Below are 24751 nucleotides of genomic sequence, written 5' to 3' on the forward strand. Positions count from 1 at the left end.
GTACCGTTAACAAGAAAGCGAGTCACCAAGAAGAAAGCCCCATGGCGGAGTGACGAGATAAGAGAGCTCACAAAAGAAAAAAATTATTTCAAACACAGACTGCATGATGGTGATGTTTCGGCTGCTAGAACGTTGTACTGTAAGGCACGAAATAAATTGAACTGCGCCATCAGAAGAGCAAAACGAAATTACTTTCACGACAAGCTGAATTGTAAGGACTCTAAATCATTCTGGGGTGTTTTACGGTCCGGTGGAGTGCTGGAAAATGACCGTAATAGTGACGATATAAGATTCTCAGCTGATGACCTCAACAGGTACTTTGCAGGCATGGGTGGTGGAAGCAGGATTAGCCTCGAGAAACTGAATTTCTACAGAAACAATGTTTGTGAGGATCTAGCGCATGGTTTCAATTTTGTGCCAGTTACTGAGGGTGAGATCAAATGCATAATGAATAACATTACGTCAGTGGCTGTGGGGTCTGATGGAATATCTATCAGGCTAGTGAAAGCCATGAGCCCATATTGCTTGGGAGCTATTACGCATTTGGTTAACCTGTCCCTTGCTTCTGGGTGTTTTCCATCATGCTGGAAGCAAAGTCTTGTCACGCCCATACCCAAAATAAAGAATCCAAGTGTGATTTCCCAATTTAGGCCGATATCGATCCTTCCGGCCATGTCAAAAATCCTTGAGAAGGTGGTGGTGAATCAGTTGACAGCTTTCATTGAGGCTGAAAATATTCTTCCTGTACATCAGTCTGGTTTTAGGAAGTCTTTCAGCACTACCTCCGCCTTGATAAACATTATGGATGAGCTGCATGTAGCGAAAGATAAAGGTTTTGGAAGTATTTTGGCGACGCTTGATTTCTCTGAAGCGTTCGACTCAGTGAATTATGAACTGTTTCTTGCCAAATTAAATTTCTATAGGTTTAATGAAATCGCTATAAAATGGTTTGGCTCATATTTGAGCGGACGGAGTCAGGTGACGAAGGTAAAAGAAAACTGCTCTTCCTCGCTGTCGAAGGATACAGGGGTTCCTCAAGGGTCATGTTTAGGGCCTGTTATGTTCATTTTATATACTGCTGATCTTGAACTTGCATTGTCCTCGTGTTCACTCTACTCCTATGCGGATGACTCTCAGATGCTTCTAACATATCCCCCTCCAGGTGTCCATGAAGCGGTGCAGTGTTTCAATGCTGATCTGCGTAGGGTTAAAGAGTGGTCGGAGGGACATGGCCTAAAGTTGAATGCAGATAAGTGTTCTGTGGTGCATTTTTGCTCACCATCCATTAAAGAGACCATAAACAGGAATATTCTCTCTGTTTCTGTTGAGGGTATTTGTTTGGAAGATCGTGTTTATGTTAAAGTCCTGGGAGTTATAATTGACAATCAGCTAAACTTTCTTAAACATGTTGAATTGATTTATCAACGTGCAATGTGTAAATTGAGAGTTTTGAATAGATACAGAGCGTTAATTCCAATGCTTTCAAAGCTGCATATTGTAAATTCTCTGGTATTTCCATCAATATATTACGCCCTTCCAGTGTTTGGTAGCTGCTTAACTCAAGAGGCAAATGTCATCCTTGCACGGATACAGAACAGTGCGCTGAGGTTTGTTTATAATCTAAAAAAATTTGACCACATCTCACCTTATCGCAAAAGAGCAAATTTACACTCTGTTCAAGATATTTGTAGGCTCCAAACTGTGACATTGGTGCATAAGGTTTTGGTAACTGGTGAACCCTCTTACCTGAGACGGAAACTAGTGGCGCGAGCGACTCTAAGAGAACGGCACACTCGACAGGACGACAAGCTGCAACTGCCGCGTGTGCGGTTGGAGGCTACAAAAAGGTCCTTCTCGTACTTTGGACCCCAGGAGTACAATGCCTTACCACCAGTTGTAAAGACTTTGTCTGTTAAAACTTTCAAAAAGGAAGTTAAAACTGTATATGTACCTTAATGATGTATTGTTGTTTAAGTATGAATTTTCTATGTAAATTACCAGCACGCAATATTTGTGTGTCACAGTTTTAAATTACGAATTGTACTGTTATGATTAGTTTGACGTGAGTCGATTTGTAAAACAGATTGTAAACTGAAATCCGCTCAAGAATAAAGGCCTTATTTATTTATTTATTTATTTACTTGTAATATAAGTCATAATTCATTGACGTTCTAGAACGTCCTTACTATTTTCACATGATTTTTAATATGACGTTCTGGAACGTCAATACTATTTTGTAACAAACACCTATACTCGTTAAAGGGTTAAAGTCAGTCCTCATTAATTCTTGTGATATATAATTCTTAGTTTGGAATTACACAACCAAAATAATGATTTTAGATGTATTAAAAGTTTTACAAACTCTATTAGATTTCCAGTTATTTAAGGGTGTCTAAAAGGAATGATTTGTAATTGTGTTTGTGTCCTCATGTTGAACCTGATTGATTTAGAATTGAATTTACATGATTTTGATCTTACTCCATATGGTGTAGGAATGCCTGTTGCCTCCTCTAGTTGCAATGGTGGCTAACAACAAGATACAGCCCACCTGTGCTCTCAGGTTCCCTGTAACCTCTGCAGAACGAGTGTACATCAACTCTCAAGCGTCTCCAGCAGAGAAAACGGCTGTTACCATGCATCACCAACATGTCACAGCAGGTAGTGTGTTCCCTCTTTTGTTACATTCAGTAAAGATTCATGAAAGCAGTAAATTTTACCTCTGCTTATAAGGTGGAGAGATTAACTTGACGCAAGGATTCTTGATGATTATGGGCAATAGCTCAAAACTATAGCCTCTAATTCATTTTATAAGAAAGAATAAAACGAATAAACCTCATGTTTTAACTCAATTATTTTACTTTGTTCCTAGAGAAGTGTCCTAAGTTTAATTTTCTAGCTTTGCCCATTGAAGGTTGCGCAGGATCTATCCATGCTTTTAAAGAATTAAATTCAATGAGCTGCCATTTTGTACTGGGTTCAGATAGAAAAGTTCTAGTTTCCGTAGAATAAAAATTAAAATATTTTTATTTTATAACACTATTTGCAATTATATTTTCTAGGTGATTGTGATAAAAGTGAAAGAATAATGCATTTTCTAGAAAATGAATTAAGTTATTTTCATATTAAACTGCATATTATACAGTACATCTGTGTTTTCTGTGGGCAGTAACACCTATCTGTTAGTAACTGTATAATTGCTAAACGTAGCTGCTCAGGTTATAACAGTTATTGCTGTGGTTTTTGTGTTTGTATTTAAACTTGGATTTTATTCATTATAACATTTAAGATAAATTACAACAAAAGTAACAAGTTTTGATTCAAAATATTGTTCTTATAAATGAAAAAATATTTATATATATATGTGTGTATACTAAAAAAGTAATTATCCATTTTTTCTAATTCATATTCATTCTATAAATGACATTTTAAGCAACAAAACAAAAACCAGGTAAGTGTATTACAATATTTGTTATGAATTTTTCCTGTGAAACTCAATACTTCCTACATAATCACTGTTTTTTTTAATCATTCCTTTACGTTACTCTTGTAAAACTGTTCATATCAACTTCAGATAATCAGAATATGTTCATTACAGCATACCTTTCTAAAATATATAGAATTGTAACAGGTTTAAATGTACAATTATTTGTTAGATCCTTTATTATATTTTTATATAAATAATTAGTTTATGTTTTATAAACAATTGTTTTATATATATATATGTATTTGTTAATTTGGTTATTTAAATGCATGTGTGATAGAAACGGCCAAGTACAATATAATTGAATTGTAAAAAGATATATTTATATATATATATATATATATATATATATATATATATATATATATTTGTTAATTTGGTTATTTAAATGCATATGTGATAGAAACGGCCAAGTACAATATAATTGAATTGTAAAAAGGAAGGGCTCTGTGGTGTAGTAGTAGCACACTCACCCGGAAAGTGAGAGATCTGGGTTCGAGTTCCGGCAGAACAAGTGCTTTTTGAGATTCAATGTTTATTGAAATTATATATATATATATATATATATATATATATATATATATAATCACTTACTTATGAATTTTCATGTGAAACTGAACAAACTTGTTGTTTAGAGCCTTGTTTTTTTTATAAAACATTTAACAGATCTAGCACTTTTCAAATAAAACATGAAAATATATGGCATTTTAAGAGTTAATAACACATCAAACTTAATATCTTAAAAATAGAAGCTATATTTCGTTTTAATGTCAAACAATAAGAAGTCTTACAAATCAGGGTATAAATATCTTGACCTTATATTGTTATTTTATTACAATGTTACAATAAGATAGTGTTATCAGTTAGTGCACGTAATCAAACTATTCACTCACTCAATATTTTTTATTGAATAACTGTTCAATAAACTGTAAATTTTATCTCAAAGTATTCACATTGTCCATAAAATCTTCCATTAATCAAGTGAAGTTTTGTTGAAGGGATTCAGTCATCATGGTCATGCTGTGCCCTCGCCCTCCCCATCAACACAGACCTCGGCTGGTCCATGTGGGTCAATGGCTTCTCTGTGTCATTTTGGTTGCGACTTTTCCCTCCTCCTAGCCCCAGCTCACCTCCAGATGCTGATCTCACTTGTTCAGACACTTCTCTTTCCGACATCTGTTGGAACAATAACGGTAAGTTTTGTGCTGGTGTACACTTTTATCTGGACTGCACCTTCATGGTATAAATAGGTAAACAAGAGTACTAAATTGCATTAATAAATTTATAATTATCTAAATGTACTGCTAATTGAAGTTTTGATGGTAGGTACCTTGCTCCAGTCGTCAGAGAGCAGTCAGACTCACAAGTCACCACCGTCCAAACCTGAAACACCACAGAGCAGTCTTCTACACCTTATCTCAGTTGGCTTTGATGTCATGGTGCTGGAAGTTTGGCTGGAGCCTGCTTCAGGTAGTCTCACTCTCATGGATTGGTTGATTAGAGCAAATAGATTAGTTGATATAAAGATGAGGTTTAATTAAAAATGCTTAAATTTTGTGAAGAATGCTCTTAAAAATAATATGAAAGTATATAATGTGAAACATTACTATCAATAATTGTTTCCTAATATTTATTATTTGACACACTAATATGTTTACATAATACTGACAATATGTATTTAATTGCTAATGTGTTTGTAATTTTCAATTATTAATCTCAAAATCAATGTAGGATTATTAAATACAACAAACAATATATTGATTATTAATAACAATAATATAATATAATACAAAAAAATAATTTTACAGTTCAAATTCAAGAATTGTAGAGCTGTCGGATTATGCCGAAAGTTTGGATCCTTAGTAATACTAATGATCTCTAAATGAATCCTTAGTAATACGAATATCTCTAAAGATATATGATTTTATATTAGTTCAGACTGTTGAAGTTCTTCTGAAGAATTAAAATAGAATAATAAATAGTTTATTGTCATAAAATTGACAACACCTATAATACAGCATACATCTGTAAAGTTAGACTAGTGTACGTAATGTATAAAATGTAATATTTCCAACTACAGTTCAGAACCAGAAACTGAAATGAGAATAAAACAAGCCAAAATCAACGAAATTGACTACTTTTAAGCTTGTAAATAAGTGAGACTCCCCAGGAGGTTCTCTTCTGGCTGGATTGCACCTTCCAATTGAACCTACACTACGTACAGCAAAAACCGATGCGTCACTATTATCAGGGACCCCATGGGTGTTTAGGAGCAGCACATCGCTAACAGCAAATGTTGATTTATTGTGGTAAAAGGGTTGATTGATAGGTCTAGGTTTCTGCCAAGTATTATTGTTGGAGTAGGTGGAGCTTCCTTAGTGTTAGAGGCCAATCATAGTCTCAACATGTGAGAGTACTAGTTACTCTTACTGCTTTCACTGGAAAAGGTGGCAGTGGGTTGAGAGTCATAATGTTGAGATCAAGAACCACTCAGTCGAAAATTCATTCTACTCATTGGTCTAAATTTCCTTTATCATGTAAATTTTGGGAAATACGGGTCAGGGCAATGCCCCGATGAACCATGTTAGGGAGCTTTAATTTTAATTATATTTTTTTTTTTTGTTATTCTGTATAGTAAAAGATAATATGTTCCAGTAGTTAAGAGTCTGCTTTGGTATTAAACCAAATCCAAAATGTTGAGTGTACCTTGGTATCAATCGTAGTTTAAGATGTCACATTCATTGTTCTTTTAGAGTTTAGGTTACAAGGATTGACAATTATTGTTTCTAGAATTACCAGGTGATACTAATGACGGGTTTTGGGACTGTGTTGTAATGAAAAATGTTGGCCCACACATTTTTCATCATATAAATTATTAATACATTTCATTTCTAATTGTTCGTGAAAATTAATGAAATCTGCACACAATTAGTAAAAAGCCTCAGTATTACTCGTAGACTGTAAAACTAAATGAATTTAAAGTATTTTGGCTCTCTGTTGTTGCAACCTGCTGGACTGTGACAGGTAAGCTGGTGTTCCGTCTAGTGCGACCGGATGGCAAGCGGCAGGAATTGTTATGTGAGTCCTCGGTCAGTGATCAGCTCACTACGTCCCAGTGGCACCACTTGGCCATCAATGTACGTGACAGTGTGCAGAAGAGGAAAGTTGTTATCGAGGTAATTTGCAGTTTCTCAGTAGGCTTATGTTCCGATTTTCTGTCTCACAATAGTATCAAGAGAAATGCTAATGCTAGAAATTGGTATAATTTTTTAACACAACCTGGTGTAGTTACTTTATTTTTCTTAAAAAGTAATCTTTTGCAAATGAAAACAAGGAAAAATTGAAACTAATTTTATGGGCTTCTAAGCAGTGTAACTCTGCAATATTGTATGGATTAGTAATAGGTCTCGAAGCCGAATCCCAAATCTCAAATCAACCAAATCATAAACAAAATATTCGGATTTGAAAATGATAGTCATGATTAGAAATTTGAATCTGTGGAGAACTGTAGTGTCATTAATTATTGGCTGAACAACAGTACACAAATTACTTTTCGCTAAAATGTGTTTTTGCCTTACTTTTAATTTTCAAAACCATAAATTCATAAGCTTATTAAATAGCTATCCTACATTTGTAAGTAATATTTTGTTTGTAATTATTCTTTTCTATATTTATGGTGATACAGCACTATGTCTGCTGCTTATATTCACAGACGAGAGCTAATCAGCATCATGCAAATCACATAAACACACATATTATGTTTCACATAAACAGATCACATAAACATGTTTTTATTGTACTTTGTCTTTGAAAACCTGTAAATAGATAACCCAATTAACCAAAGATTGTTTGATTAATTCGTTTGCTTGTGTAAATACACAGAAAAAAAAAAACGCTTGCAGTTAGTATTTTCTTTAATTATTTTTGTGCATTGCTGCAAGTCTGCTGCGTTTATTTGCAGACGACTGTTGATCAATAGTACGAAAATTACCAGTTACCCAACGCGTGTTTGTGTTATATTTTGTTTATGAATAACTGTAGATAGATAACCTAATAAATAATGTATTATGCATTTGTAAATAATATTTCATTTACAGTTTATACTTTCTATATTTATGTTTGTACAATACCATCCATGCATCTGCTGCGTGTATGCATTGTACCATCAACCACCCTTTACTGTAAAACTCCACATATTATCTTCCCTCTGACCTTCTAGCTGCCGGAATTACTTTAGAAGATGTTAAGTTTGTTAGTATTCTTACAATACTTAAACACACTGTATTTTAATCAATAAAAAGCTTTCTATGGCCACCATTGGTGATCATTGGTGTGATGGTCATTGTCTGATTGCTGGTACCCAAAATCACCTTCATTTGTTTCTCTATTTCGGTTCAATTCAAAATTTGGCGATTAATTTTGGTTGATTTGCGGTTTTCTTTTATAAAAACAAAACAGCTACAACAGTTGGACATGTACACTGTGTGTCACGTGCTCTGATCTCTGATGCAGATATGGCAGCTCTAATACCTCCAATCAACCTGCATAAGTCACACTTAAATATGGAAATATAGTTAATTTGGTAGATTTCATTATTATCAACCGAAGAATTTACTTGCATTTTAGCCTTAACTGGCACAGCTTTTTAACCCCTTGTACAGAGTTAAACAAACAATTTACTGCAAAATTACTTACCAATCAAAACATAAAGTATTATGTATAATGTAATCAGAATAAAATACAGTTTATTTTATAAAAAGAAATAAAAATTTGGGTTTACCTTTTCATTCATGGGTGTATAGCATTCCAAAGTTAAAACATATTTTCTAAAGGTATTTTTTATTTACTCCAGCCCATAGAATCACCAAACACCTTCAATTTAAAAAGTCAAAATATACTAAATATCCACGATGTTATAGTAATCAAGAAAATGTCTATTTATAATACAGAATGAAAACAAATATACAAAATATCCACTATGTTATAGTAATCAAGAAAATGTCTACTTATAATACAGAATGAAAACAATGGTGACTTGAACAGTAATTGCTGTCAAAATTGCATAGCGTTTCACACATATTTAGCTTATAGCAGCCAGTTAAATATAAAGAAACGTGATATGCATAAAAGTGAGTATATTAGAAGAAAGCATGGAATCTGGCAATTACAATAATATAACTTTATTACAATTTAAATGAAGATTGTATGAAAGATTATGTAATTAACAGATAATGTTTAATGCAAAGCATATTACAACTCTGCCAATTCACAGCGGGAAGAAATGAATTGTAAATTATGACTGCCAGTTCCAGGGTTAAGGATCTGACAGAGCTTTATTGCAATCGTGTTGTCCATCCTTCTGTCTGAGTGATAACTTTTGATAGAAAAGTCATATAGACTTGAACTTAGAACATAAGTTGATCTTAGTCTAAGGGAGAACTCTTAAGATTTTGGGTCTAAAAGGTAAAAGGGCAATCCTTCCATCTGTGTGATCAATCTTTCATTACGTTTTGTCCAGGTACTTCTACACTCCATCGTCTGGGTTTATTTCCCTTTAAAAACAATTAATATTTTGAAAAATTTGAATGCTTTTCACAATTTACAAAAGAGATCAATATCTTTTCTTCACCATGCTCTTTCTAATGGAAAATTTTCTCACTAAAATCAATACTGACAAAGTGTTAGTAATTAAGTGTACAATAATAAAAATTACAGATTGCTTTAGACATAGTCTAACCTCATTCACCTTAAACGTTAATGTTAAAATCTAGGTAAGTGCTATAGGACTACTGTCTAAACGACAAAAAATTTTACAACCGTAAGCTTACACGTTTCATTTTTGGAGCTTATGCTGTTCTACAGATGTGATAATGAATATCATATATACATTTCTAAAACATGTGGTGTTTTCTAACTTGGAACCAACAATTTCTTCTTTTAACATACAATAACTAATGTGTGACTACTGACAGGTGTTGTTGCTGGTCGACGGGTTTGTAGCAGTCCAAGTACCACTTGTATTCACAGGCCTACTAATCCGCAAGGCCCGACCCTCCTGTCTGCTGCTAGGTCACTGTGGTCAGACTGACTCGAGCTACATGATCACAAGTGTCCTCATGTTCCGGGCTCCTGTTTTCAACAGAGAGAGCGCCATAAGGTAAACGGATAGTATGGTTGTGCAATATAGAAGTAAAGTTTACACTTGTCGAACTCTAGCTGATGTACCGCTTATGTTGTAGTCTGGTTGCTCATGGACCCGACTATATCCACCTGACACAGGCAGATGTGGGAAACGTCAGGCCTAACCTATCCACTGTCTTCTCGGTAAAATCTATCCAGGCTGGAGTCAACTGGGAGTTTGTCTATCATGAACAGATTTCTACACTCAGAGTGCTTCAGGTTTGTATGTGCATCGACATGTCAAGGAAATGTAAATAAATTATGATTAACCCTTTGGAGATCGGCAGAGAATTAGACTTGCCAATAATTAAGAATCCTTGCATAGTTTTATTAATATGGTTGTAACAATATAATGCATATGGCTGGTTAAATAAATTTTGTCAAATTTTTTTCCATAAAGATTTCTTTTAATTTAATATAAGGACAGGGTGTTTGTACATTTTTACTGTTTAATATTATTACTGTAAAATGATAAAAAATATATGTTGTATTGAGAAAAACGTATTTTATGTATAAGTGACTTAAAATATAGTTATTTTAGTTTTATTAAAAATGTTAAAATGCATTTCGTTTCACACTTAATCTGATCAATAGAAATATTTATAGTATTACTCTCTCAAATTATCGTCATCAGTAGTGGAATGGAACATTTAATATCTATTTATTTTTAATATTTTGTTGAATTTAAAGTAAATTAGTGAACAACTTCTTCAGGAAAATCTGCTGTTGTCCTTCTCGGCTGAGAACTACACAACTATGAACGCATACCCACAAGCCATCAGCCATTCAACTGGTGAGTCACTCAAAATGTGTTGATCATCATGATTGTGAGTTGTTAATATAAATAAAATATTGAATTAAATTTCATTTTTAACAGGATTAATTTGATGTACTTTTTGCATAGAAAGAGATTCAAAGTTATTGCTTGAGGAAAATTACTTTTTTAGCACATTTAAATAATATATTTGAGTTGTTTTCTTTGTTTGACTATTCTAAAAAGTCAGTTGGGATATTTTTATTGAAATAATGATGATTGATTAAAAAATCCAATCATGAATTTCATTTTTATTGAACTGATGCAGTTGTGGAGGTTGATATAATCCATAATTACATCAGTTTATTACAGGAACTCCTTACAATATTTTACAAATATAAAGGGAATATTAATAGAAAGGCCATGTTCTGAAAATAGATTTTACATTAAAAAATACTTAATTTTTCTGGTTATTGATGATATTTCAATTATTTCAGGTGTGGTTGGATCTCTGTTCCCACCTACCCCGGGGTTTCGGGTTGCCACAGTTGATACTCGAGCTAGTCAGCTACTGCCGCTCTCTGTTCGACCCATTTTCTTTGCACCATTGACGGACCAGCACTACCACAGCATCACGGCCGCAGCTGAAACCATTGGGGGGATATCTGTCTTCCTCTTCCTGTTTGCACGGGTAAAGTCTCATGTACAGAAATTAAAAATTATGTTAACTGGTCATTACTAGTAATATAAGAACATGTTGGCCTGTCAACATTTTTTTTATGTAAACCATATATCCAAGATGACTAGGCTATGTTGGTTGGATTTCAAATGATAGGATAATTATGAGAGTTTGCCTTGTCAATTAGTCAGAACTATTAGATCATTACTAATTGGTTAGGAGCCTGGATATAAAATCAAATCAAAAGATCTTTATTATTTCTTTATGAAATGTACATTCATCAAAAAGTTACACGAGTTACAACAGTTTTTGAAGTTCTAGTGTTACATAACAATGCTGATTCAAAGTACTCCTTCATTGAGTAGAATGATCGTTCCATCAGCCAGTCTTGAAGGTGTTGTTTCAGTTGTTGGCCTTTAAATGCTTTTAGATCCTGAGGAAGTGAATTGAAGACTTCACCTAATATTCGTAATATTCTTCAAGTCTTCAACGAGGGTTTTCTGCTATATTGTGTGGTGTGGTGAGCTGGAAGATGGTAGTCTAGTGCTCTCTGTGTGTTGTAGGAGTGGATATTTTCCCCTCTTGTGAGATCTGTCTGGTCTTGTGTAGACAACTACTGTGTAAATGTAAAGGGCAATGACAGTCATAATCCTCAGTGATTTAAAGGCCTCTCTACAACTCTGTTGGAGTGAGATTAGCCATTGTCCTGATAGCCTTTTTCTGAAGAATCAGTATTCTATTGAGGTTCTGCTATGATGTTCCTCCCCGTAGGCAGGCCATATCTGATGTGTGATTCTACCAGGGTGTGATATGCAGCTTTTACAGCCACTTGTCCGCTTAATTTTTCTTACTGCAAAAATTCTGAATCCAAGTTTTTTGCTTAGAGTATTTACATGTTCAGTCTGGGAGAGATTGGTATCTATTGTTATATCAAGTAATTTTTAATGCTTTTGTACTATGATGTTGGGAACTTCTGGGATCTACTCATGTCTTCTGCAAAATTAAGTTGAGTGATTTTTTATTGATTAATTGCTAAAGCATTTTGGAAGCAGTAATATAAAGCTTTTTCAGTTGAATTAGTGACGGCTAAGTACAGTCCCTGTGCCATGTCATGTCGAAGAAGGAGTGTTGTGTCATCTATGTACATAATGAGAAGGAAGATTCTGTGGTTATTGAAGTCATTGGAATCATTAGTAAACAGCACAAATAAGAAAGTAGCCAGAACTGAGCCTTGGGGGCACTCCTCTAGTTACTGGTTGAGGATGGGATGTAAAAGTGCATGCTGTTTTATTTATGGTTCTATGGATTTCCACAATCTGGCTTGGACCTTCAAGATAGCTTGCTACCCAATCCTTCGATTTGTCATGAAAACCCAACATTGATATTTTCTTTAATAATAGAATAGAATAGAATAGACTACACAGGATGCCTCACCAATAATGATATTTAGTACCCTAATAGAATATAAAAATTAAATAAAAATCGTGTATAACTCTTTTCCGTTTAAGCATCTTGAAATACATTGAGGAGGACCCTGGTTTTTAAGTTTCTTTTAGCCACTGACTTTTTTGTGAAAACTTAAATTAGGGTATTATCACTGGAAACTACAATTTAACTTTTATGAACTATCAACACTTTTTGCTGTATTATTTAGGGACGAGGACATAAGCATTGGAGTACAATTTTGTAAATTAATTTGTTTTGATCATTTTGATGTTGTTGAGACTATAATTATTCAACTGTAATCATGCAGGTTATAGAGCTGAAGGGAAGTGAAGAGTGCCAGGCTCAAGCTCTCTATGTGCTTTTGAAACTCGCACAGAGCTCGTGTGAACTCAACTCTCAGTTTGAATCGAGAGATGTACCTCGTCTCCTGAGCCATGCGCTAGCCTCACCTCAATGTTCTCCAAGCATGTACATGCTCAAGGTAGGCATTGTTTAATCGCATTATTACATTAAATGTTACTTGTAAGCTTAATCATTAGAAGTAATAAATAAAGTGATGTCACAAATGAATGGGTGTTTCAGATGTTTATGGATGTGTGCTGTGACCGACCTGGTCTGCTAACTGTAAACGTCACGACCGGTGCCGCTGTAGTCAACACTACAATGCCATGTGTGGTTACTGAGCCAACATTGCTGGCTGGCACCGTGATCAGAGCTTGGCGTCAGTGGGCTCGCACCCCTGGTTGCCTCTGGACCCTGTTTCAGGCTCTACAGGCTCTCCTACGAGATGACCATCCCTTTAGGGAGTTCAACGCAGCACAATTCAACAGAGCAAGACTCGTCGACTCACTTCTGCTCTTCTGCAAGGTAGATAATTCGTGTTCAGCTATATATTTTACAAATGAATGTAAAATGATATAATCTTTCTGGACATAACAGTTTTTATGTTGTAGGAGAGATTTCTTAGTGGAGAACAGGCACCGTCACTGGAGCCCCAGATCTGTGATGGGGTGGTGGAGCTGATCCGATCACTGATGGGAGCTCCACCTGAATTGCCCCATATCATCTCTATTTATGACTACCTCATATTGGCACATCCGGCTCACGCCACCTATGTCACCAGTGTGCGCCCCAGTTTCTATTTCCTAGTGACAAGCCATACCAGCCACCCTAGCAGCAACCATTCAGAGGTCGAGTCCACTGAGAGTCTGAGTAAGTAGTAATTTCAATCTGTATATTGTAGAAAATGACTATCACTTTTGTTAGAGTAAAAATCTTGTTCTTAAATCAAAATCAAAATCAAAATCAAAATCTAAATCTTTATTGTCTTTAGGCATATAGCAATCGACATGGTCATCATTTTATGTTACAAATCATAACTTGTCATAGTTAATGTTTATACTACTTAGGTAGGACTAACTAGTGTAAATTGATAATATAAAACATCATTTTTGCTATACCTAATTCTTGAATTAAAATAACATTGATAAATATCAAATAAAATCTTAAACTAAATAATAAACTAAAATAAATAGTCAATAAATAAAATAAATAAATCTTACATATATAACAAACTTACAAAACATTAATTTCAGAATTTGGCATGTTTAAAAATTCATCGATACTATAGAAGGGATGAGCAGCCAGCCATCTATGTAACTTACATTTAAAGATACTAAAAGATAAATCTTTGGTTGAGAGTGGTAACTTATTATATAGTCTAATACACATTATAGTATGGCTAGATCTAATTTTTTCCAATCTTGTGAAGGGTACATCAAGACGATTACCATGCCTTGTAAATCTTTCATGGATTTCATTCCTTACATTATATAATAAAATATCTTTATGAATATATAACAACAAATAAAATATATAGAGATTAAAAACAGTTAAAATACCTAAATTAATAAAAAGTGGTTTACAATTAGTCAGATAGTGAGACTTGGTAATTATTCGAACAGCCTTCTTCTGTATCAAGAGGATATCTTTAAGGTTGCTGGAATTGCCCCAGAAAATCAAACCATAGCTTATTATGGACTGAAATAGACCATAGTAAACAGTAACAATATAATGTTTAGGAACACAACTCGTAAGACGTCTTAATAGATAAATCACACGAGATAGCCTAGTTGATATTTGTTCAATGTGTTTTGCCCATGACAGCTTACAATCAATGTACACACCTAAAAACTTGACACAATTATCAAACTCAATATCATCTTTAACAGGCCTAAGACTAAACAGAACTGATTTAGTTTTGTCATTATTTAAAAGTAAGTTATTAGCTGAAAACCAATTTGAAGCTAGTTCTAAGGTATTATTGACTTGTAATTGTAGATCAATGAAGTTTTTATCAATAGAAAGAAAATTGGTGTCATCAGCATACATACAAGTTTTAGACTGTTGAATATTAATAGGTAAATCATTTATTGCTATTAAGAACAAAAGAGGGCCCAATATAGACCCCTGTGGAACACCACATCTAAGCTCCCTAGCTGAAGACCACCGGCCATCAAGATAAACAGCTTGACTCCTCCTAGACAGATAAGATCTAAAAAATTGTTTTGCAGATCCACTGATGCCATACTGTTCCATCTTTTCAAGCAACAAGCTATGATCAACACAGTCAAAAGCACGGCTTAGGTCAATAAAAGTGGCCCAGGCATACTCTTTGGACTCAAAAGCATTGAGAATCTCCCTTACTACAGTATCAATGGCAGATATTGTTGATCTACCTTGCCTAAAGCCAAACTGTTGATCAGACAAAAATCCATGCGATTCCAAGTACAGGCTTACCTGCTTATAGACAATGTGCTCAATTACTTTACCAAAGACTGGAATAAGCGAGATAGGACGGAAACTTGCTGGACTTGTTGTAGGCCCTTTTTTAAATACCGGTATTACTTTGGAAATTTTCAGACTATCAGGAAATACACCCTGCTCCAGGCATAAATTAATACTAATGGTAAGTGGTTCTGCAACATGATCCACTATTTCCTTCAACATATTGCTAGATAGGCCATAGAAATCCTTACTATCTGTTTTTTTCATTTGACTTATAACAGACCTTATTTCAGAAACTGACACTTGATTCCACTTAAAACTATCTGGGTTTGCAAACATTGGGCACATTTCAGTAGCCAATACTGAGCTAGGCTTTTTTTATATTAGACCTTATTTCAGTTATGGAATCAATAAAATAATTGTTAAAATTATCAGGGTTTAAGTCCCAGTTCGACTTATATTTAACTGTATTGTTAATATCATTAACAATGGACCAGGCTGCTTTACACTTGTTATTTGAGTTTTCTATAAGATTAGCATTGTAATTTATTTTTGCTTCATCAATGGCTGCTCGATAAGACCGTTTAAGTCTGGCATAAAAATTTTTATCAAATATAGACATAGAAACTTTGTACTTGTCATAAGCAACCATTAACAAAGATCTAAGATATTTTAAATCGTCATTAAACCAGTTACCCCTGTTTTTAGTTTTATTATTGGGCATACACCTTAATTCCTTAAGAGGAAAAATATTATCAAAGATATACATAAATATCCTAAAGAACCTATTAAAAAAGGCATCAGCATCATTAAAACACAAAACACTAAAACATAACGTATGATTCCAGTTGATCCTTGAGAGTTCATTCCTTAGTTGAAAGGTTTTGTCCTGTGAGTAAACTCGCTTCTTCACCGGTTGACTCCTTACAGGTGCTGGGCGGACAGTTGAGGAATTACTGGTGACATAGACCCTGAACCATAGCGCGTTGTGGTCTGAATATGGGAAATGTTCCACAAAAGAAAAATAGTTTTGAAGTGGGACATTTGAAAAAACATTATCCAAACACGCATTAGAACGAGTAGGTTCAGAGTTATGACAATACATATTGAATTGTCTCAAAAGATTTAGAAATTCTTTGACAGACCTTACATCTTTGGTTACATCAAACTGAGCATTAATGTCACCACCACACACCAGTCTATAATTAGCCCACTTATCAGTCAAAAATGTCAAGAGACTTTCAAGTTTCTCCAAAAACAAACACTCATCACTTGCAGGAGTACGATACAAACTTATAACAATAATCTTGAGTTCGTCAAGCAATAAAGCACATGCCTCAAAATGATTGTCAGCACAAAAAGACACAATATCAATATTACAACACTTTAGCCTATTAGAAGCATAAATAAGTGTACCACCATAATTATTAGCTTTTCTCTGATATATTGAAACTAAATTAAAGTGTTTTATGCTACAGGCATTAATTTCAGAACTGCTCAGCCAATGCTCGGATAAACAAATAATATCACAGTTATTATTCATAATCACAGACTCAAGAGCGTTTAGCTTGCCAAGCAATCCGCCCTGAATGTTTAAAAATAAAAAGTACAAAGGAAAACTGTTCAAAAAACTAGACTCAGAACTAGTTGTTCCCAAGCCTCCTGACCCAGGGCCTGTGTTAAGCTGTAGATTTCTTATAACATTGGGCTCAGTTCTTAATGTAGTCTTAGGTTCTACCGAAGAGGGGATCTTAGAGGACAAGAAGAGTTTCCCAGAGACATACATTCAACGTCTTTTTGTGACTTAAGGGCAGGACTAGAATTGTCCATCGGAATAAACTTAAGTTCAAAATCTTCTACTGCCTTAATTATTTGATTAGACAACCATTTTTTCCCTCTAAGATTAAAATGCATCCCATGCCTTGTATGAAGAGTCCTTTCAGCCTTACTAGCCTCTACTAAAGCTAAATTTGGATTTTTGCTACATAGTTCTTTAAGAATTGAGTTAGTTTTATTAACTTCCATGTTTACACATGACCATTCCACCAGATCATACCTTGTTGGCAAGTCTACCAAAACTATCTTGCAGGTTCCATTAACTCTCCTGAGAATATCAGAAACTCCATTGATTAGTACCTGTGACTCATTCTTTGCCACATCGTTCGTCCCACATAAGAGAACCAGAGTGTCTTCCTTGTGAAGTTCTTCTAGATTGTTACACATTTCTATCACTTGTTTTGAACCAGCACCGGGTCTGACAAAGCCAACAGCCTTATGTTTATCCTGTTGCGAGTTTACATACCACGACAAATCCTTGCCATGGCTGTCAGCACAAATCCATATTTTCTTTTCAGTATTTTGTCCGGAAGACTCAGGCCCCATACCAATCTGTATACTCTCTTTTTCAACCATATTTTCCTCTTCGACTTCCAATACCTCAAAACGGTTAGTGGAATTAAAACTATAGTTTGACCTTCTAAGCCTACGCTTAGACTGATTTAGTTTTAAATTATTACTTTTGTTTTGTTTCTTCTTAACTGTACTAGAATAATGTTTTGCAGTAGGGCTGGTCATGCCTAACTCATTCATTTTTATTAATTCCCCATTATCAATTTTTGGTGTTGAGATTAAAGTGTCAATCAATCGTTCATTCTCTTGTTGTTGGTCTAGGCCATTGGCTACTTTGACGTCTTTAACTAATTCAGTTAATTGTTTTAATTTCCCTTCAAGTAATATGATCTTTTCTTCTTTTTCCAATACAAGTATTTCAAGTTGGCTATTATGGTTTCTTAATTTTTTAATCTCATCATTAGTCAGGCACAAATCTTCAGACATTGTCTTTATTATTGAGTCTTGATTTCTCAATTGTTCCATTAATTCCTCATTAACCAGATTATGATCTTCATCTTTCTTGTCAATTTCGGATGTAGTACAATCTGAACATGCCCATTTAATTTGTTGTTTTTTTACTTTTTCATAAATGTTATTTGATTCATCAATACATTTACAATGAAACCACTGTAAACAAACCTTACATAGAACTGCTTTACTGTTCTTAGAGACATTTTTTAAACATTTTCCACAGGAGTATTTGGGTCCTTTCTTCATCATTACCACTATATTATCTGTAACACAAATAATATCCTGCTGTATAACTAAACAACAGAATATTCAAAACAGTCAGTAAGTGAAACAAAAACAAAAAAAAAAACTACTTATAAAATTCCCTTAGAATATATAGCAATACTTATAATTTATTAAAAAAGCGGACAGCTTTTCAATAAATCAATTCATAAATAAGTGTCAGTAATGTTCAAAAATTTTCTTGTACAAAAATAAAAAAATTATTTAATGGTAGTAAATTGCTAAAAGTTTAGCTACATTACTGATATTCGGTATAAAAATAAAAGTCCTCACTAGGATTTGAACTGATGAACTTCAGGTTGGGTGTCCACTACTCTATCAGTTGTGCTATCACTAGCTGATAAGAAACTGGAGTCAGATAGTATCCTTCTCTTCCACCTGTTAGTTCAAGCATGTGACATTTCCTGTGAAGTAGTGTAGTTCTCAATAAATAATATTATAGCAAGCCACATTGATTACAAACAATTTGTTTGTTTTTTGTCTTTCTTTAATATGGTAATAATTTGCCTCTATGGTGCTGAGTACATACAGTGAATATTACAGAAGTTCAAACATGACCAAGCTGGTAGGCCTAGGTTACACTGATTATTTACAAATAGTTCACTTTTAAAATAATGTGGTCATTATATGCACTACTTAACACTGCCCTATTATTCTGCAACAGTTACCAGTACTGATAATGTTTAAGAAAATTATCAAAACAGTATTTAGTAGATAACTTTTAAATTTAATTTTAGGTTAGTTATGTCTCCCTAATAAGTGTAATGGCATAGTAATGTAACAAGTGTAATGCCCCCTTAGTAATGGCATAGTTTTTTGTTATTGTTTAATTTTCTTAATCCTTTATGATTCAGTGAAGAAGTCCAAGAGTATGACAATCAACAACAGACAGAAAACTGAACGACCAGCCAAGCGTTTTATGACACAACCAGTTGATCCAACCAAACTGAATAAAGCTCTGGCTAATCTGCAGGTATGTAAAGGCAACTCAATATTCTTACACCGGGAGGGTTTATACCTGGCAGTAGAAACTACACTGGGTGTAGTAAAAACCTTGTTGTCACTTACATCTGGACAACCCAATGATTGCTGGGTTTACCACACATATTGAGATATTCGGGTAAAGGGATAACCTAATAAATAAGTCGAGTATACAGTGGAGGGTGATAATTGTTGCAATGGGTTGGACTACCCATTCAAGTGAGCGTAAGCTGGCCAATCGCAGCTGACCTCCATTTGATTGTCGATACTTGTGGTTTGTGTAACTCTTATTCAAATATGAACGCCGGTGAGTTCGATGGAGAATTGTTTGTAGAAGAAATTAATAACAATTCAGCTATCAATAACACCACACTAATGTTTCCTATTGATGTCTACAGTGTATTGGAAATTGATATATATATATATATATATATATATATATATATATATATATATATATATATTAATTTCTAGTAAAGTAATTATTAGTTTTCATTTTATTTTTAGATAGGCTTAAAAATGTTATATGTCGAAAGTGATAACATTAACATGTTTTTAAAACTGAAAATGATAAATTAATTACTCGTACATTCAAGCAGATTCATAATCCCAATTCAAATTGTACTAAAAGAGTGAATGTTAATACACATCAAGTATTTATAATATGTAAAACAGTAAAGTGGAGCGCATAGTCGATTATTCATTTATAAGTTTTAATTCTAGTACAATTTTGTATAAAAAAATTAACAAGAATCGCTACTGAGGAATCTATTTTTGTCATTTAGTTGTTATGAATAGAACATTTTGTATTCCAGATTCAAGACATAATTAGTTAATAAAATAAGTATTATGTGAAGCTTGTAGTTCAATTGCTAACAAGTAAATTATATTGATATTCAGTTCCAAAATTCTTGGGAAAGGGGAGGAATATTGTTTATTGTATCTAATTCTCAACTAGATCTAATTGAAAATTATATATAACAAATTACCTCTTGACTACTCAAGAAAAAATAAATTCCTTCCCCTTTCCCATTTTTTGGCCTCGCCATCCCTATAATTTTTTACTTCGTAAGTCAGAGATCTTGAATTAATAACCTTTAACCTTGGGGGTTATTTCACTTCTTGATGGAAAGATTTTTAAATGCCAGTTGAGATTAGAGAATAATTTGAATAAATAACAAGTATATATATATATATATATATATATATATATATATATATATATATATATATATATATATATATATATATATTACAATAGTGCTTAGTGATATATGAGTGCAATTAACATGCTATTCAAGTTATGACATGGTAATAAATCATTTCTAAAGCTAGAAATTTCCTTGTCAGTAATGGTTTGTTGTGTTGTCAGATCAAGCAGTTGAGCCAACAGCAGGAAGTGTTGTTGAGTGGTAGTTTGGATACAAACCGCTCTGATATCTTCACCTCCAGTGGACAGGTTTGTAGTGTGCTCAATTATCATTTAAAATTTTAGAGATTTTAATGCTTTCAGTTTTCCTCCTCCCTAAAAACTATAAATAAACAAACCACATCATGAAGCGCAGAAGGTTGATGCACGTTAATCGAAACTGTAATAAGTAGAAGGATACAGAAAATTGGGATCAAAAGTTATCTAAGCTGAAAATAATATTTATGAGATTTAATAAGAGCAATAAGTTTTCAGGGTGTGATTGATCTAGTGACAAAAAAATTATGAAATGAGAACTGGAGTCTATCATAGCCATTGCACATGAAATAAAATAAAGTCCAAAATATTAATTCAAAACAAACACTCCAATAGTATACTTTTTTGGACAGAAATAAAAAAGTATGTTATTGGAGTGTTTGTTTTAAATTAATAACTAATTCCAATAAGAACAGACTTTCTAGAATGTAAAGTTCAAATGTTTAAATGCAAATTTAAGTTTAATAATCAACTATTTTAAAAATGTTCACTAGTTTCTAAATAGTAATAATGTTCTTTTAGAATAAATAGTTTAATATCTTTAAAAGTTCTTAAGGATTTAATGTGAATAACTTTTTAATTACATTAATCTTATTTAAATCTTTACGGAAATTAAATATTGTTATTACATTACTATTAAAGATGTCTTTATTGCTACTAATATCAGGGTGTGTCTTGATATTGTAAAAGGGGTAATAAAAACTACTGTGGTAACTGTTATATATTGAAAATTTGGGGTCCTTGTTCAAATACTGATATTAGGGATGATATAAAAAAACTAACATAGGTCTATCTCTGGTACAGCTGGTGAAAGTCAATAGAGTAATAAAGTTATTCAGAAAATGATTAAATTTCGCCAATAATGTAAAAGGAAGTTGGCACTGGTCGATCACATCACTATTTTCTTCTGGTCACTTTGTACTGTACTAAAACTGATGTTGGGAAAGGGAAATAATTTGGAATTTATTAATTAAATCTAAATTTAATGTATAAGCATCTTCCAGAACAGATGAGATGAGTTGTATTTCAGTAATGAGATATTACAACACATTATCCTACTGGTAACTATACAGGAAATCTCAGTATCATCATCATAATGTTAACAATACTTGACAGGTACATTTAAGTTATAATAGCATATGACAACAGTTTATAATCAAGAGATAGTATTGATGACTAGATTATATAACTAAATTATTGATAGGGGTAATTAATTAATAGTATTGGAGTAAATAATTTCTACAACAAAGATTTGTCAATTAAATCAAAATATATTTATGATACATTTGGGGAGAATAATATTTATATAACAAATTAGGATTGGAAATTAATGAGACATTGCAAGTTATGTGTAAGTTGTTTCTATGTGCAGTATATAAATTAATACTCGTGATTGGCTGATGTACTCAAATGAAAACAAATATAACAAAAAAATAAATATTATTTAGTGCACCTCCAAGGTGATGTCATCTTATATTTCCAATATCAAGAAGACGCATGTGATAGTTAGCTTCGTTGAACTTTACTTCTAGTTCTTCTCAGTTTTCAATATACTTCACCTAAAATATGCGTTTAGCTTTTAAAATTGGACTTGATCTTGATTATTTTCTTTCAAATTAGAGTTTTGGGCAAAAGAATACTCAAAAGCATCTTATTGTATTCAATCAGTCATCCTGACTCAAAGAATACTGTAAATCACCCTAAGAAACAACCTCATGGGTCTCCTTCATTGCCACAAAACAAACCTTGTAAAAGTCATTCTGTCTGACCAGCATTCACCAGTTCCATCATCTCTCTCAAGTTTATTTTTTACTTTTCTACTTTGTCAACAAGTTGCAGGAACTCAGTAGTAGTTGTGAAATATATCTTTATATCTAAATTTGCCACTGCCTTGTTTATATGAGTTCTTCTGTTTTCCTATAGATTGATAAAAAATTAATTTAGTAAGGAAACAATATTAATAAAATTTATTCATTTTTCACTCCAAACTGTTTTAAGTCTCTTAAACCACTGCATAAGTTATTTATAAATAATTTATGCAGTTATTATATATATTTTAGGTTATTAACTGACAAACAATAAAATTATGGGTAATACAGTTTGTTACACATTTGGAGAGAAAAAGGTAATTTTATTGTTTTTAATAATACATTTATTTAATTTTTTCTTACAAATTTTAAAGGGTAGCATGGATGAGTTTAGCAGTGACGACAAGCTGTTCTCTTCCCTGTCAGACCCTGCTCTGCTGAAGTCATCCTCCCCCCTTCCCCCACCTCTGACTCTGTCAGCTGTAGATGATGACGAGAAGGAGAAGGCAGAGGTTAAAGAGGAAGATGTCAAGCGATTAGTACCACCTAAACCTGACAACATCAAGGTTAGTTTGTCAAATCTTTAGCATCAGTTATTACAAGCAGTAAGATTTTTTATGAAACTAGGTGATCATGATTAAGTTAACAACATTATGTAAAAAGTTTAAAGAAGACAAATGAAAAGTCACTTATTTACTTACTAGCAGTTAGCTGCAGCTTCGTTTGCAAATTCATAGGCTTTGCACATGTATGAACACTTCTGGTTCAAGTGAATTATATTTCCGATGATAATGTTGAGTTTGCTTGACTTGAATTCACTATTTTAATTTGAGCTTTGTTAAAAACCAAAATAAAACTAACACTTATTTAACATCGCGTAAATTAGATATCAAAATAAAAAAAATTGTTAATGAATTCAAATTTTACATTTTTCTTCAACTTAGTAGTTTTATGTTGTTTCTTAACACAAAAAGAATTATATTAAATATTATTATTCACAAAAATTATTTGTTTCTGTAAGAGCTATTTACTAGAATAGAAAAACGGTGATTCAGTGTCACAGTATAAAATCAATTAGATTAATTGAACAGATATTATGAACAGCTATGAAGAAATAAAAGGATCAGTCAAAACATAAATCAGACTATTTTTGCATAACATAAATGTATTAATGAAAGCATAATACATAAAAAACTAAATCATAATGGTATCAAACGGTTTACACTTTCTCATCCTATGCTTTATATGACTAATTATAAACACTGTACACTTGTACATTACTTATTTTGTTTAATCTTATGTCATTCGCAATGTTTGTAACAGAAGCAAAGTTATAATCTGCCCTTTGGCATTATTTTGCAATATAAAAAGTTGTAACAAGAACATATATTTTTGTGTTCCTGGATATCTTTATTAGCTGGAGGAGTGATATAACTTTTCTTATAGCTTTATTTACACACTTTCTCATAAGCTGTGTTCCTATTTCACAGAAATATGTAACAATTTTATGCATTGAATTATCGAATTATTTTGGCTGTGCTTGTTTCTTACTGAAATATCATATTACCTGATTTGACCTGAACAAGCTGAAAAAGTTGTACATAATATCTTACAATAAAAAAGTTCATAAAATGAAAGGCGGAATTTGTTTGTAGCGTGAAAGAGAGGCAGGAAAGGAGTCGCCTGCATCAGCTTTAATGGAGGGACTACTGCTATTGTTACGGGATATCATGCTGGTGCTACCAGACAGTATGGTGCACCAGGTACTCTCTCATGTGATTCGTGTGGAGGCTCTCCTGGTGATGGCCAACCACCAGTCTGCATCTGTCCGTATGGCTGTTGTCAAGGTAACTGGGGATGATTACAAATAACATATTTCACTGAGATTTTAATTGTTTTAGTATTAAGTCAGGCAATAGATTCACCAGTCTTTATGTTCTTTCAGTATACAAAGAAAATACATAATTATTTAGTCTTGAAACTTCAGTTGCTAAAAAAAAGCATTGGCCGCCTAGCTTGCGCTTCA

General features: G+C 33.2%; 1 protein-coding gene across 1 annotated transcript in view; it reads left to right on the forward strand.

Annotated features, from left to right (window-relative positions):
- Positions 1 to 24751, forward strand: part of LOC124357049 (lysosomal-trafficking regulator) — a 115705-nt gene that overhangs the window by 43049 nt on the left and 47905 nt on the right. Inside the window, exons 12-26 of the mRNA XM_046808445.1 lie at positions 2493 to 2658; positions 4480 to 4674; positions 4808 to 4951; positions 6506 to 6657; positions 9454 to 9638; positions 9721 to 9880; positions 10376 to 10454; positions 10913 to 11106; positions 12848 to 13021; positions 13123 to 13407; positions 13494 to 13752; positions 19326 to 19444; positions 20825 to 20911; positions 23100 to 23291; positions 24381 to 24572. Coding sequence (XP_046664401.1) covers positions 2493 to 2658; positions 4480 to 4674; positions 4808 to 4951; positions 6506 to 6657; positions 9454 to 9638; positions 9721 to 9880; positions 10376 to 10454; positions 10913 to 11106; positions 12848 to 13021; positions 13123 to 13407; positions 13494 to 13752; positions 19326 to 19444; positions 20825 to 20911; positions 23100 to 23291; positions 24381 to 24572 — 2583 coding nt within the window. The remainder of the gene's footprint in view (positions 1 to 2492; positions 2659 to 4479; positions 4675 to 4807; positions 4952 to 6505; positions 6658 to 9453; positions 9639 to 9720; positions 9881 to 10375; positions 10455 to 10912; positions 11107 to 12847; positions 13022 to 13122; positions 13408 to 13493; positions 13753 to 19325; positions 19445 to 20824; positions 20912 to 23099; positions 23292 to 24380; positions 24573 to 24751) is intronic.

This window comes from Homalodisca vitripennis, chromosome 3, assembly GCF_021130785.1.
Source record: "Homalodisca vitripennis isolate AUS2020 chromosome 3, UT_GWSS_2.1, whole genome shotgun sequence".
Taxonomy (NCBI): domain Eukaryota; kingdom Metazoa; phylum Arthropoda; class Insecta; order Hemiptera; family Cicadellidae; genus Homalodisca; species Homalodisca vitripennis.